Source organism: Pyricularia grisea (genome assembly GCF_004355905.1).
Source record: "Pyricularia grisea strain NI907 chromosome Unknown Pyricularia_grisea_NI907_Scaffold_11, whole genome shotgun sequence".
Taxonomy (NCBI): Eukaryota; Fungi; Ascomycota; class Sordariomycetes; order Magnaporthales; family Pyriculariaceae; genus Pyricularia; species Pyricularia grisea.
In genome coordinates, this window is record NW_022156723.1 from 317,663 (window position 1) to 330,578 (window position 12,916).

A 12,916-nucleotide genomic window follows, 5' to 3' on the forward strand; every position below is an offset into this window, starting at 1 on the left:
GACATAATGCAGGTTACAACTTAGCTAGGATATGTTATTTGCCCTCTTAAATTACCATCTCAGGTCACTGGGACGCCCGAGTATTTATAGTCAGTCTTACTAAGACCTGTTTCGGTTTTCCAGTCATGAAATACAGATCCAATCCCAGATTAGGGTTGTTCTCACTAGACATTCAGTCCGTTGGAGTCAGTGCATGCCTTAGAGGAGGTCCCAAGATTTGTCTAAAGGTGGAAATCAAACCTCTATTGGATTTATCAGGCATGGCACAGTTTTGTACCAGCTGCGAACTAATGTTTGCTGCGACAAAACCCCGAATTTGGGATAAATGGCAAAGAGTCATTTGGGGAAAGTCATGGTCATATTTCGGGTTGAAAAAACCCATATTGAATTTCAAGACTTTCTTTAGTCCCGTCAAGCGGTTTCTGTTTGTTCGCTTCCTTTTCTTCTTAATGATCCACAAGATGAAGTTGCTTTCATGGTGCAGCTGGATTAGTGGACGCTGCGGTAGGAAAAACGGGAGTTCAACAGCCGATCCACTTCTGCTATTGCCGCAGATATGATCAAAAGCCAAGTCTTCAAGGGTTCATAGACAGCCCTGTTCGTCATTTTGTGCGACTACTCCAAAGATAAGGAATAATGGCTCATTAAATTCAAGAAGCTCCATTCTGGGCCAAAACCTTAGAAGAATATGAGGGGAGGGTTCCCCTTAGAACCTAGGGATCTGTACTGGCTGATTTGGGTCCAAACTTAAAAACGCCTTGAACGATAATTTGATGTCGTGATTGCTAAGTTGACTCTCCTTGTAGCTATAATTATCGATCAAAAGACAGTTGGGTAGTCTTTCATCGAGCAATGCGGCGCAGAGCCGTCTGGCGTCGTTTAGGCTTTGTAGCAATACTGAGTTTTGCGATTGAATCCCCTCGGTCATCTCTCGTATTGGCGCTTCTTGAGTGTCCTCGGGCACAGCAGACAGAAGTGTATACCTTTCTAGACCCCAGTGACTCTTCAAGTCGCATAGATCAGACCATGCTTTCCCTTCTTCTTGTTTTTTTCTCATCCTGCGTATAGAATTGTTGTTCCTGATGCAAAACTTCCCATTCCCAGTTTTTGCCAGTTCCCTCTTGACGCCAGCATCGTCAAGTTGACTCATCTTCATGTAAAACAATATCAAAGTATATCGCCGAAGGAATTCAGATTGAGACGGATCCCCTTCCAATATAGACCACAGGAGTGGGACGCTCATATTAGTGTTTACATGTGTGGATCGATAACACTGCACGGCTTTGCTAATGTTTCTCAGAATAATTCTTCTGTAGTCCAATATTTGAGCCGGTCGGCGCGACCTGCGGCAACTAGGTCGAATTTCTGGAGCGTCTTGGCTGGAGCAGGACAAAGAAGAATCTTGAAGAATTTCCGAAACATTTTGTACAGCCAGAGCGCCATGGCGATCTTCTGAGACATCTTGTGCCACTAAAAGGGTATTGTCAACCATGTGGCCGCTGACTGGCTCAATGACATTTGGAGAGTTGTGATTGTGATCAGTTACGAACATGTCATCCATGGCGTACATGGCATTGTCAAAAAACTCTGTTCGATCAACGTCATGTATCAAGTTCGCGAAGTCTTCTTCGGTTGGCTTTAGTGTCCTAGCTCGGGTCGCTGCCAGAACCTCACACCTGAAACGAGTTAGCGCTGTTTCCCGGGCTGGTGCTGTGAGGTCTGAAAAGTCCACAACTGGATGACCAGCCAGGATTCGTTGCATGGCATGTAAAACCATCCAGCCAGAGCTTTCTGGCTCTACCGCCTGAGGCTGCAGCTTTATGAGGGGGAGTGAGCGCCTTCGGAGCGTCTTCGCAGAGCCTAGGACTTCATCAGGAACTGCGTGGTCATTCCATGAGAGCCAGTGGATTGCATCTGGATATACTACAGCAAGGGCGTGCTCATCACCTTTGAAAAAAGGCCATAATATCGTATTGTTGATGCGCTCTTGTCTAATAAACTCTGGCACGGTTGAGTTGGCATGTCTGCCTCGAGGATCTTCAATAAAGTATTCGTTAGGTAAAGAATATGATAGAAGCTCAACATAGTCTTGAAACATTCTTGAATTTATAGCTCCATCTGGGCTCAGATATTCGTGCAAAACAGGAACAACTATTTCCGTGAGCTTTGATGGCTGTTGCGCAGAGCAGGCTGTTACAATCTGCATATCGTTGAAATAATCAAGGTCTGGATATATCCTTTGCGGCGATGGCGCAACTTCGAAGGAAGGGTACTTGGTCTTTATCATGCTGACAGCAATTTCAAGCATGTGAAGCTGTTTTGCAGTAAACAGGTGAGCAGTTAAGCTGCCCAACCAGGTATGCAGGGAGGGCTCCATGACGAATCGACCAGGAAAGCACCTGATACAAAACATGCTGGCAGAGTGACGAAGTATAAAATTCAATTTATCACAGCCTAGGGCTAGTTTTGGCTGAAACACGACTAAGTTTGGGCATTGGTCCTATTGGCTGGCACTTTCTTCGCATCTGCACGGGTCCCAGGCCAGGAAGGTCCGCAGAGCAGTTTTGGCTGTTGAGAGTTGACTTGGTATGTAAGACGCGTTAAGTAGCAACCCGGGTGCGTGTCATTAACAAAGCGCTTATCAACAATAATGAGCGAATTCGCGCACAAAAGAATCGTGTTCTTGAGAAACAGCGAGCCTTGCAAGTATAAGATCGAGTCATGGCCCTCCAAGGAAATATATCAAACGTCGTGCAGCCGCATTAGAGTAACTTCGGGTCACAGAAAGTTACAATCGAGCCCTGGTATCACAAGGCGCTCCATAAAATACTGCACAAGCGACAAGGGCATACCCTCGACAAAGCTCACATGGGCATTACGAGAGCAAAACTAGAGTTTGGAGAGGCTGCCACTGTATTGAGCCATGCTTCATGTAACTACAGGCTCATTACGCCATGGATGTGCACTTGTCCCGGAATCAAACATGAGAATGACTGAGTTATCACTTATCCGTCTGATGTCGATATCACGAGCATCAAGACCCAGCCGATTGAGATAGGTCGGGACTTGGCGTATATTGAGACCCCGTAATACAAGCTCTTGAGGCTTAGTTGTGCCTCCTGCTTCGCCATCTGCAAAGTTTAGGCTCTGCAAAACCATTTGGTAAGTAAAGTTGTCATTAGGATAGCCGAGATCAGGAGACACTGCGAACCTCATCAAGCCTATCATCGGTGGTTTCGTAATCCAATTCCATTGTTGCTGTGAGCTCTGGTGCACTTGGCTGAAGCTTACCCTGAGACGAATGAGAGGGAATAGGTGTGGTAATGGTCTATGCCGTCTGTGCTGATTTTAAAGCATGGTGGACTAACGCGGGTTGTGGCGCTAAAAGCAGGGTCTCGCATTGATCATTAACTTATCGATGAGATCTACAGCAGCCCTGGCCGGGCGAATCTTGGCGTACTATACTCTAAGCAACTAGAAAAGACGGGAGAGACCGAAAAATATATCTCCTTTGACAATTTACAGCATTCATTTACTGATCTCCCATGTACGTTTCCCTTTAGAGTGAATGCGGTCTATAAGTTAGCATGAAAATATATTAGACTACAAGGGGACAGCGGTGAGGCCAAGCTGTAATGGTATCAATGGAAGAGAAGGTATCCGATGCTATACTACCAGCAGTATTTTACCAGGAGAAGTCAGTTCTCTTAGAAGAGCTGCATACCAAGAATAAAGAGAATAGGCATTCCAAAACCGGCCCACGAGGGCCCAATAAACAACAATAATATTCCTCGCCTTCAGACGATATCCCCTTGCCCTCCATGACAACAGCATCTGTGTTTGGATGTACGGAGCAGGAAACTTCGCATGAGTTCGTCTAATAGAAGGGAGAGAGAGAGAGAGCGATATATTGCAAAGGTGTTATGTAAATATACTAGCAGACTGTCCCTGCTATCATTCAAAACTTCATCATCGAGTTATCTGTTAACCGGGACTTTGAAGTTATCGATGCCGGCACGCTGCTGCTCCGGTTCTGTTGGTTAGAGTTGATTGCTTGAGGTGTGGAAATTCACTTCGACAGATCAAGCAAAAACAGCCAGCATGTATCAAATAGGCTTTAACCTGTTCTACTGCCTCAAATGTGCGGTAACGACAGGACACTCTATTGTTGTCAAATGTACGGAAAGTGAGACTCTGAAGCACGGGCCTGATCTCAGAAAAGACAAGCGGCACCAGGTATGATACTTAACTGTAAGGGAGGCCAGGTGCTCGGCGGACAATTTTAAATTGATAATTACTCGTCATTACTTCTACGTATGCTCCAACAGCTGTTCTTCCGCCCTCTTCTTCGAGGCCACTGTCATCCCTGTCCCTACTTTGAGATGCTTTCTTTTTTTATGTGTGTGGATCGCCAAGTGTTTAGAGATTCTGGCCTTGGAATAGTTAAATGTCATGAGGGCACCTGACGTTGGGAGCAAGCCCCATTCCATACCGAAAGTCGCTGCAGGTAACAGGCTCGGGAAAAAGCTTCAACCAAACTAAAGTATTTGTCGAAAGTTAATGATAACCCTGTCACAAACGCCACCGTGCAAGCCGACGCCGTGACGTGGTCGGTTTGCGCTCTGCTTAGGCACTGATATCCCTCTGGTGCGCTGCACCTCTATTTATATTCCATCCCTTCTTTAATTCTAGCTGCTCTCCAGTCGTATAGCCTGGTCCCCCTAGGCCCATGGAAAAAAGGTCCAAGTCTGAGGCCGTACGTTGGGTTACTGTTAGAGAGACAAGTACCAATTTTGTGTTCTTTGCAGTTGTTCTCAGTGGCTGCCATGACCTGACCTGAAGTTTAACCAAACAAGCCTAAGCTAACCTTCTGCAGTCTTCAAATAGGTGTTGGTGTGGTAGGAAAACCAAGACTATTTGCATCCATATCGTCCCGATGTAAAAGCCAATCCCAGCTATAAAATCGACTTTCATACTTGCAGCCAACGATTTCTCCGCCACTTAGAACTCCAGTCTTATTAGTCGATTCGAAATCTTTCATTGCATTATCCATAATGTATACCATATCATGATAGCCAATCCAGAATCTTGGTGCCAATTCCTGGTCTTCTATTTCAATAGCTCGTAGCCGTGTAGTTCGCAAAGACAGCTGACAGGTACCACATAATAGCTCATTACTCGATTGGAATGCGTTGTTTTGGTAAGGACGCGACAACAAACTTTGACATTCGGTTCCAGAATTTGCTTCTTGGTTTATTTTATGGCGAAGACATTCACAGTCTTCCAAGTTAGCCAGAAAGCCTATGCCTGTTGGGAAAGACCCAAACGAGGATACATTAGGCGCACAGATGCCTGAGTTGGTTATGTTTCGAGCCGTGATCTTTGAAATGCGAGACTTGGTTCTCGAGGAAGCTTGCGTTGTACGCATCGCGAGAAAGACATAGAGAGCTAGGAACAAGCGATGGAGAACGATCTTACGACCTTTCATTATTTTGCTAATAAGCCCAGTTATTGTAGGAGTGAGACACATGCTTTGGAAAAGAATCACCTGCTTCTAATAATCAATTGCTTTTAGAAGTGATATGGTCAATGTCAAGTTTATCATTTTTCATTCTTTCTGCGGCTCTTTTGACGGTGCAAAACAGCCTAAACGGGCCGTTAAGTCGACCCGTAAATGTTGACGAAAACGGATTCTTGACCGAGAGAATCAGTTTCGTGGCGTCTTCTTTCCAAAGCTTATTCGCACTTGCGCCAGCCAACTTTGGGTGGGCCGTGACATCAAAACTTCAGCTATTATGCAGCAAGATTTGGGCCTTTATCTATTCTGACAAATACACACAGGTAGCATTGGGTCCGCCCACACATCAAAGATTATACAGTTGGAAGCAAATCTGTCTTTCGTTTCCGGCACAAACATGCAATCTTTTGAATGTTGGAGCGACAATGCTGCCTAAGCGTGTTCTAAATTGGGTGCAAAACGCACCAGAGATGGAATTGCCTAAATGTACAGGAGTTTTCTACTGAATCCCATGTTCGGGCGGGGATACAGCCCCAAGACGTCAAAGCTACGAAGACCAAACGCCCCACTGCAAAACTTAATTTGTGAAGTAGACTTAAAGTCGCTCGGCTAGAGCGCGACTGCGTTTGCGACAAGAACACGGCTCTAACGGGCACCATATGAGGCAGATATGGAAAAGCGATGAATGTTGACGGAAGGAAGATGGTTTTGCTCCTAACTATACATTTTACACAAAATTTCAGTGTTGAAGCATCCGGAGCTCCTCAGTTATTTGCGTTGAAACGGTTGCGGCCTGTCAAAGGCCATCTTCATCAGCCCAATGTCCTCGGAAAATACACTGCTAACTTGACTTCGACCAACCGGCTTCCCCGACTTGCTGGAATATACCACATCTGGCTTCCGTTTTCGTTTGTTCGACGCTAGCTGAACCAACGGAGGTCGAGGTGGCTCAAGCAGCAGTGCCCTTTCGAAGTCGATCATCATAACACCGCTAGTCTCCGCGTTGAAAAGCATGTTTGCCCCTCGCACATCCTTGTGGGCCACTCCCAGTTTATGTATTGCCTGTAACGACTGCATCGCCCTGTCTTCGAGCTCTCTCTCCCGACTACCCAGAGTCTCTGTCGCGTCAAGGTCACATCCGCCCCAGGACAAGAGCGTTATGTGTACTACGTAGACCCGGTGGTCATAGTAATATATCCTGTTCATCGACCGAAGGTCGACGACCCCGAGGAAGACGGGCACATGTATACCTTGGATGGGATGCAGCCGTTTGTAAACCGCCGCCTCGTGCTCAAGGTCTTTGACAAATGCCTGAATCGTGCCTTTGCCGACAAAGGTATAACCATATTCGATCAGCCAGATCTTGAATAATACGCCGCGTGCACCTCCCTGCCCCAAAGGCGTGATCCCATCGTCTAGTGTCCATTTCAGCTGCTTTAGGAGAAGAGAGAGGAAATAGGCGTGGTTGATTGGGTGACGAACACAGGCGCGGCTCAAGCCATGATGGCTGTTGCTGTCAGAGTTGGGCTGTCTATGCAGCGCCACGTTGGGGCATTTCGCGTCGAGGAACCCGCCCTGGACGAGCCCTAACAGACACCTTTGTGTGCAGTAGGGCCTGTCTTGCTCGTTGCTTCCTCCTCCGCCCCCGCCCCGCGACCGTTGGGCTAGAATCCGCTCGCTGCGTCGAGTTCCCCGACCCCCCCGAACTTGACGCATGCGCCGTTCTGCCGGACTCGGCGTGTCTGGCAAATCCCGTGCTGATTCGTCGTCTGATGATTCTCCCGGCTCTTTGTGTTCATCTTCCTTCTTGGGCTCGTCTCCCACAAGCCGACGTGGTTTTGGCCGGAGATGGTATGGAGATCGGTCGACACCCTGGTATGTTTTGGGTTCGTAGCCTGGTGAACTTTTCGGCGCGTGGCGCTGTTCCTGCGGAATCGATCGCAGCGTCGTCTCGAAATCTTCCGCCCACGTCTTGAGTTTTTCAGTAGCCTGGTGCCGCTCGTCCTGTCCGCGCAATCGTTGTTCACCTGGCAAACCCAGCGCCATGAGACTAAAGGCCAGATACTGCCCGACTGCGGTGCACAAGTGAAAATGATTCGGATGGGCCAGAACTTCAGCAGTGGGCTCTGCAAGGTGATAGAGAAGCGTCCCAGGCTCGGACCAGTCGATCTTGAGAAACACAACCGCCTCACCCGTCGTCAAAAGCCCATACTCAAGTCCCCCTTCAATCATGTAGTGGTACGTTTGCGTAATCGCGGCTGCAGTCAGCCTCTCGGCGTGATACTGGAAACGTGCGTCTGGGTCCATCGACGTCGGGATGGTCTTCCGGTTGACCACTTCCGTGTAAATATTCATCGGGCGTAGACCAAGACGGAGGTGCGGTGCGGTTAGCTTGTGGGGCGGTTTGTACTCGGAGATGTAGATCATTGTGCGTCTTTCCGAGCCCGCGTTGTCGGATCGGTAGACACAGATCTGGTCGGGTCGTAGCCGGTTGAGGTCGAGACTGTGGTTTGGAGTAGCCGGTGGTGTCGATGGGGTATCGCGGTAGACGACCTCATCTGCAACATCGCTGATGGCATGTGCATGATTCTCAAAAATTATCCCGTTTCCCAGGTCGAATGCGCTTTTAACTTCTTCCACCTCCCTGAGCTGGTCTATGATCGCTCTGACTGGATCCTCGACACTGATGTGGAGGAAGGATTCGAGCGTCTTCTCGTCTGATATCCTGCGCCCCGAAATTCTTTTTCCTAAGCCGGAGAGGAAGGCTCGATTCTCAAAAACACGGCTGTTGGCAGGGAAGGTGTCGTAGAGTGTGCCGAATGTTATTCTCTGCTGCTGAATAAAGTCTGGCCATGGTTGGATACGCGTGGGACACCATTTGTTTCGCGGGTTGGTGATGGATCCCTTCGAGGTCAGTTTCCGGTCCTGTTCAATTTCGAAACGGGAGAAAACCAAATAATGCAAGGCAGCGATATATTCGTTAATTGTAGTCGGTTGAGTTTGTTGTTCTGACGCGTCAGCGCGTTGTCGCTCATACTGTCGCTCATTCTCTGCTTCTTCCGCGCGTTGTCGCTCCTGCTGTCGCTCTTTCTCTGCTTCTTCCGCGCGTTGTCGCTCCTGCTGTCGCTCTTTCTCTGCTTCTTCCGCGCGTTGTCGCTCCTGCTGTCGCTCTTTCTCTGCTTCTTCCGCGCGTTGTCGCTCCTGCTGTCGCTCTTTCTCTGCTTCTTCCGCGCGTTGTCGCTCCTGCTGTCGCTCTTTCTCTGCTTCTTCCGCGCGTTGTCGCTCCTGCTGTCGCTCTTTCTCTGCTTCTTCCGCGCGTTGTCGCTCCTGCTGTCGCTCTTTCTCTGCTTCTTCCGCGCGTTGTCGCTCCTGCTGTCGCTCTTTCTCTGCTTCTTCCGCGCGTTGTCGCTCCTGCTGTCGCTCTTTCTCTGCTTCTTCCGCGCGTTGTCGCTCCTGCTGTCGCTCTTTCTCTGCTTCTTCCGCGCGTTGTCGCTCCTGCTGTCGCTCTTTCTCTGCTTCTTTCACGCGTTGCCGCTCCTGCTTTCGTTCTTTCTCTGCTTCCTCCGCGCGTTCCTCTGCCTCTCTTAGCCTCCGTTCCAGTTCTGCAATCTTTGATTCAGCCATCACGCATCGAGGTATTGGTCTTGGTGTGTGTTGATACGGAAATTTGGTCCGCAACCCAAATGTTTTTCACCGCGGCGTCATCTGAGTGGAGTCGTATTACGTAGGCACGTTGCAAGGGGTAACCTGCCCGAAACACACTCACTAACCAATCGACTGATGCACGGACGTAATTAAGCGTACAATCGACCAAGGCCTTGCTTGGGCCCGGAAAGTGGATCAGTCACAGCTGAGGGCAGCCACTTCCGTAAGGCCAATATAAACCCGGAAAGCTCCCTCTCGTGAACTCAGGTTTTGCCTTTGCAGCTCACGGAAATTGACCCGAGCACGGTCGCAGATAATTGTTTTCAAACATGGCTTGAGCAGGTGTCAAACCAACTGCAGCCTCACTTTTGGCTTGTGCGGATATAGACACCGACAGTCAATGACGAAAACCGTGGTGTATGATTGTAGCGAAGATTTCTGCACCTAACGTTGGGCCACACATCTCCGAACCCCCTAAAGTCCGGCGCCCTTGAAAAATGTAATGACGAAATACCCCTTTTATAAACCGATTTAAATATGTGAGGATCAGGCCGCCAAGGCACTGGCAAGCACAGCCACGCTGAGAGAGGGGTCCACTGACCACAGATTTAAATGCGTCTCTCCAGCGCGCCGTCAACTGTAATTTCTCTCTTCTCTTCAGTTTAGAATTTTCGTTAATAGCGCCTAATACACTGAGGTTCTCCAATGTATGTTTGGCCGTGACAATGACTTGATTCGAGTTTCGTATCTCTTGTAGTCCCCTGGAGGACTTTTTACGGTATAACAAAGGTATTGAGGACAAGTAAGTGGTATGACGAGGTAACATTGGTCCAACGACTATGTAGTTGGAACACCTGATCTCCGATCACATTCCCAGGGGGTACACAAGCTGACGTAATATAGTTAACCCCTTAACCCCACCTTGTCATGAAAGCGGGGGGTTTTTTAATGCGGTGAACTCAATACCCACTTTATGTGGTCGCGCTGCCGTCGCGATCTTTTTTACCTCGCGAGTTTTAGTCGGGTCCTGCTAGACTGAAGTAGTCATCCCACACGCAGAGCTTAGTAGCCGCTACAATGCTTCCTAGCTTCCTCCAGGATAGTTACAGGCAGTACAAAAACGACACTAACCGGTTCGCAATATGGCTGGTCAACTTTGCGAAGAAGGTTGGCCTTGAACCTGCCTGTCTTTCTTCCACTCCAGCGGCCAAGAGGAAGAAAAAAGATGCCGGTCAGCCTAGGTCTTTCTACCGCCTGAGTTTGCGCTGCTTCAAGGCAGGATTTTGGAGCTCTATGGCTCAAAAGCTTACAATCATTTAATCACAGGCTCTGCATCCAAGGCAGCTAAATACCAAGTCACTGTAGGGGAGCTTTTGACGCTCGCGCGAGCTATTTCTAACACCAGCCTCAAAGCGCCCTCCCGGATGCTCAACGTTGCCAAACGTGCTATTGCACTCCGTAAGAATGTGACTTTGTGGTTTTTAGGACGGGTCGTGATGCCGTCGACAAAAGACATGCCCATTTTATTCAGGTTTTGGAAGAAATTTGCGAGCTTCTTTCCTGGGAAACAACGCCGTCATCTGGCTCAACGAGCACTGCCCACCGCGACAAGAAACCTACTGGCGTAGTCGAAGATCACGACTCGTCCGCGCCCGCTTGGGTTAATCGGTTTGCTTCTCTCGTTGTCGAAGACGCTGAAGATGAATTAGCAGCGTCAACTACTACTAGTGTTGTCCAGCTGGAAGTTGTCGAGAATGACGCAGAGGAACCTGATGACGACTTCCTGTCCCAGCCCTTTTTCAGAATTCTATGCTTGCTCCATGATTTGTCAAACTGGAGACGCTTTTTGTCCGACACCGTAAGTCCTACCACTACCAGTACATCTTTTGGGGCCCGTTCGTAATTCTAATACTGCTTAGTGGACTGAATATAGCTGCTCCAAGGTCAATCTCGCGACTGCCGCTGTAGTCACAGACACCGCCCTGCAGCTAGCGCGAGATTTGGTCCAAGATGTCTTGGAGGACCTCCAGCACCAATTCCCTGTAGGAGGAGTAGGCCTGCAACAACTGGTTGTTTCCGTGGCTGCCCAGCTCGCAGGGATCTCATTGCACCCACCCCTATCACAGCAGGGCGGCCTGCCTTACAATGAGGAACTGTCAGATATCGCTGAATTTGCGTTCTTTCCCACCGGAGTCCTGCTACAGTCATTTCTCGCCGTTATCAAAAACGACAACATTCCAGTTTACAAGCCAGGTTACTACGGCAACTATAACGCCAAGGCGGATCGACTCAAGATGTCCGTTGTCGAAAAATTCAATGAGGACAAGATTCTTTTGCTGGAGCTTCTTCCCGAATATTGCGTGGTTGCAAATTTTGGCGCCCTTTTGCCTGTGCGCGACGAGATCACCGCCGACTTCGTCGAGTATTACACTACTAAAGATTTCAACTTGTGACACTGCTTTGCCTCTCAAGTCGTCCTCGACGCCCACCACGCTACTCACTACTGCCGCCTGAGCGCCGCCGCAGACCTTCGTATGAACGGCTTGTGCATCGCGAGAACCATCGACGACCATTTCAAGCTATCCAAGACTCACCCGCACCCGGAATTCTGGCCGAAAGAGGGAGACCTGGAGATTGAAAAGATACGGAACCTCATCGCGACCTGGATCGAAGGAGATCCTCTTTTGGCAGAAAAAGTGGATGCCTACTCCATGATCGACAAAAACAATCGGTCTGGCGCCCATCAGCTCTTATTGTCACGAAACCCTGTCATTTGCGGTATCTTGGTCTTCTTCCTCAAGGTCCGCATGCAGATCATCGGGCAATCTCTCCTGTTGCAGTGGTTCGATGTGCAGCAGCTGGCCTTCCTCTACAACCTGGTTCAGTTGACTCCCGGCCTCAAGTTCCCTTGGCCAGACATGAAGCTCTTCATCAAAATCCACGGAGAGAGTAACATCTTTGTCGGCGACCGACCAAAAGACGCAGCGCAGTCCTTCAACCGACTTGAGCTGGTCACGGGCATATCATCCGCCACTAGGTTTGCCAAAGATTCCCGGAAAAAGCAAGTCCATCTCAGTAACGTGCTAGCCCGCTCGCACTGTTGCAGCGGATCTTCGTTTAGGCAACCAAGTGGAGCACACACAGCTACTTCGAGAGACTTTGGCAGATGGCTGAACAGAGCAAGAAGTGGATGTTTGCAGCTATTATGTGGCCAAATCTGGATCTTCCGACATCTTGTCAAGTAGCCTCAAGTAGCCCTATGCTGTCCCCACATTTTGAAGATTGAATGTCTGTATTGAAGGCGGAAGAAGCATTTGCTCCAATGTACTGCCAAAGTCTCATGTAATTATATATCTCTGGTAACTGAAGGGTCCGCTTAACTTGACGGTGGTGGCTACCAGACTAGTGTGTTGGGTTCGACGCGCATTAGATTGCCAGTAGGCTGTTGCCGCTTCAATTCAGAAATTTATCATGCAGCCACTTGTTGACCAAAGCTTCTAGGATATCGACGCTGGGAGGCCGCGCCCCAGCCTTGGTCGCTAGATTTGCTTGCTTGAGGTGTTCACAGATGGACAGAGATCATTTCAATGGATGAAGCAAAAACAGTCTGCATGTATTAAATAGGGGTTAACCTGTTCCATTGCCTCAAATGGGCGGTCACGATAGGACACCCTATCATGGATTCAACGGCAACAGGGACTCTGCGGTATAGAGTTGAGCTCAGAGAATACAAGAAGCAGGACTGTTGGGTCT

At 48.9% G+C, this 12,916-nt stretch overlaps 3 protein-coding genes across 3 annotated transcripts; 1 reads left to right on the forward strand and 2 right to left on the reverse strand.

The window, feature by feature from the left end:
• Positions 1-1,296: 1,296 nt before the first annotated feature.
• PgNI_12300 (uncharacterized protein) lies at positions 1,297-2,377 on the reverse strand (the record flags this gene model as incomplete). Its single annotated transcript, XM_031132253.1, has 2 exons — positions 1,297-1,470; positions 1,505-2,377. The coding sequence occupies 2 exons, from the start codon at positions 2,375-2,377 to the stop codon at positions 1,297-1,299; spliced, it is 1,047 nt and encodes a 348-aa protein (XP_030976268.1).
• Positions 2,378-4,101: 1,724 nt separating this feature from the next.
• Positions 4,102-4,637, forward strand: PgNI_12301 (uncharacterized protein; the record flags this gene model as incomplete). The annotated part of the gene is made up of 2 exons (XM_031132254.1): positions 4,102-4,236; positions 4,515-4,637. The coding sequence occupies 2 exons, from the start codon at positions 4,102-4,104 to the stop codon at positions 4,635-4,637; spliced, it is 258 nt and encodes an 85-aa protein (XP_030976267.1).
• A 1,649-nt stretch (positions 4,638-6,286) lies between these two features.
• PgNI_12302 (uncharacterized protein) lies at positions 6,287-9,142 on the reverse strand (the record flags this gene model as incomplete). Its single annotated transcript, XM_031132255.1, has 1 exon — positions 6,287-9,142. One exon carries the CDS (start codon positions 9,140-9,142, stop codon positions 6,287-6,289), a length of 2,856 nt encoding a protein of 951 aa, XP_030976278.1.
• Positions 9,143-12,916: the final 3,774 nt, after the last annotated feature.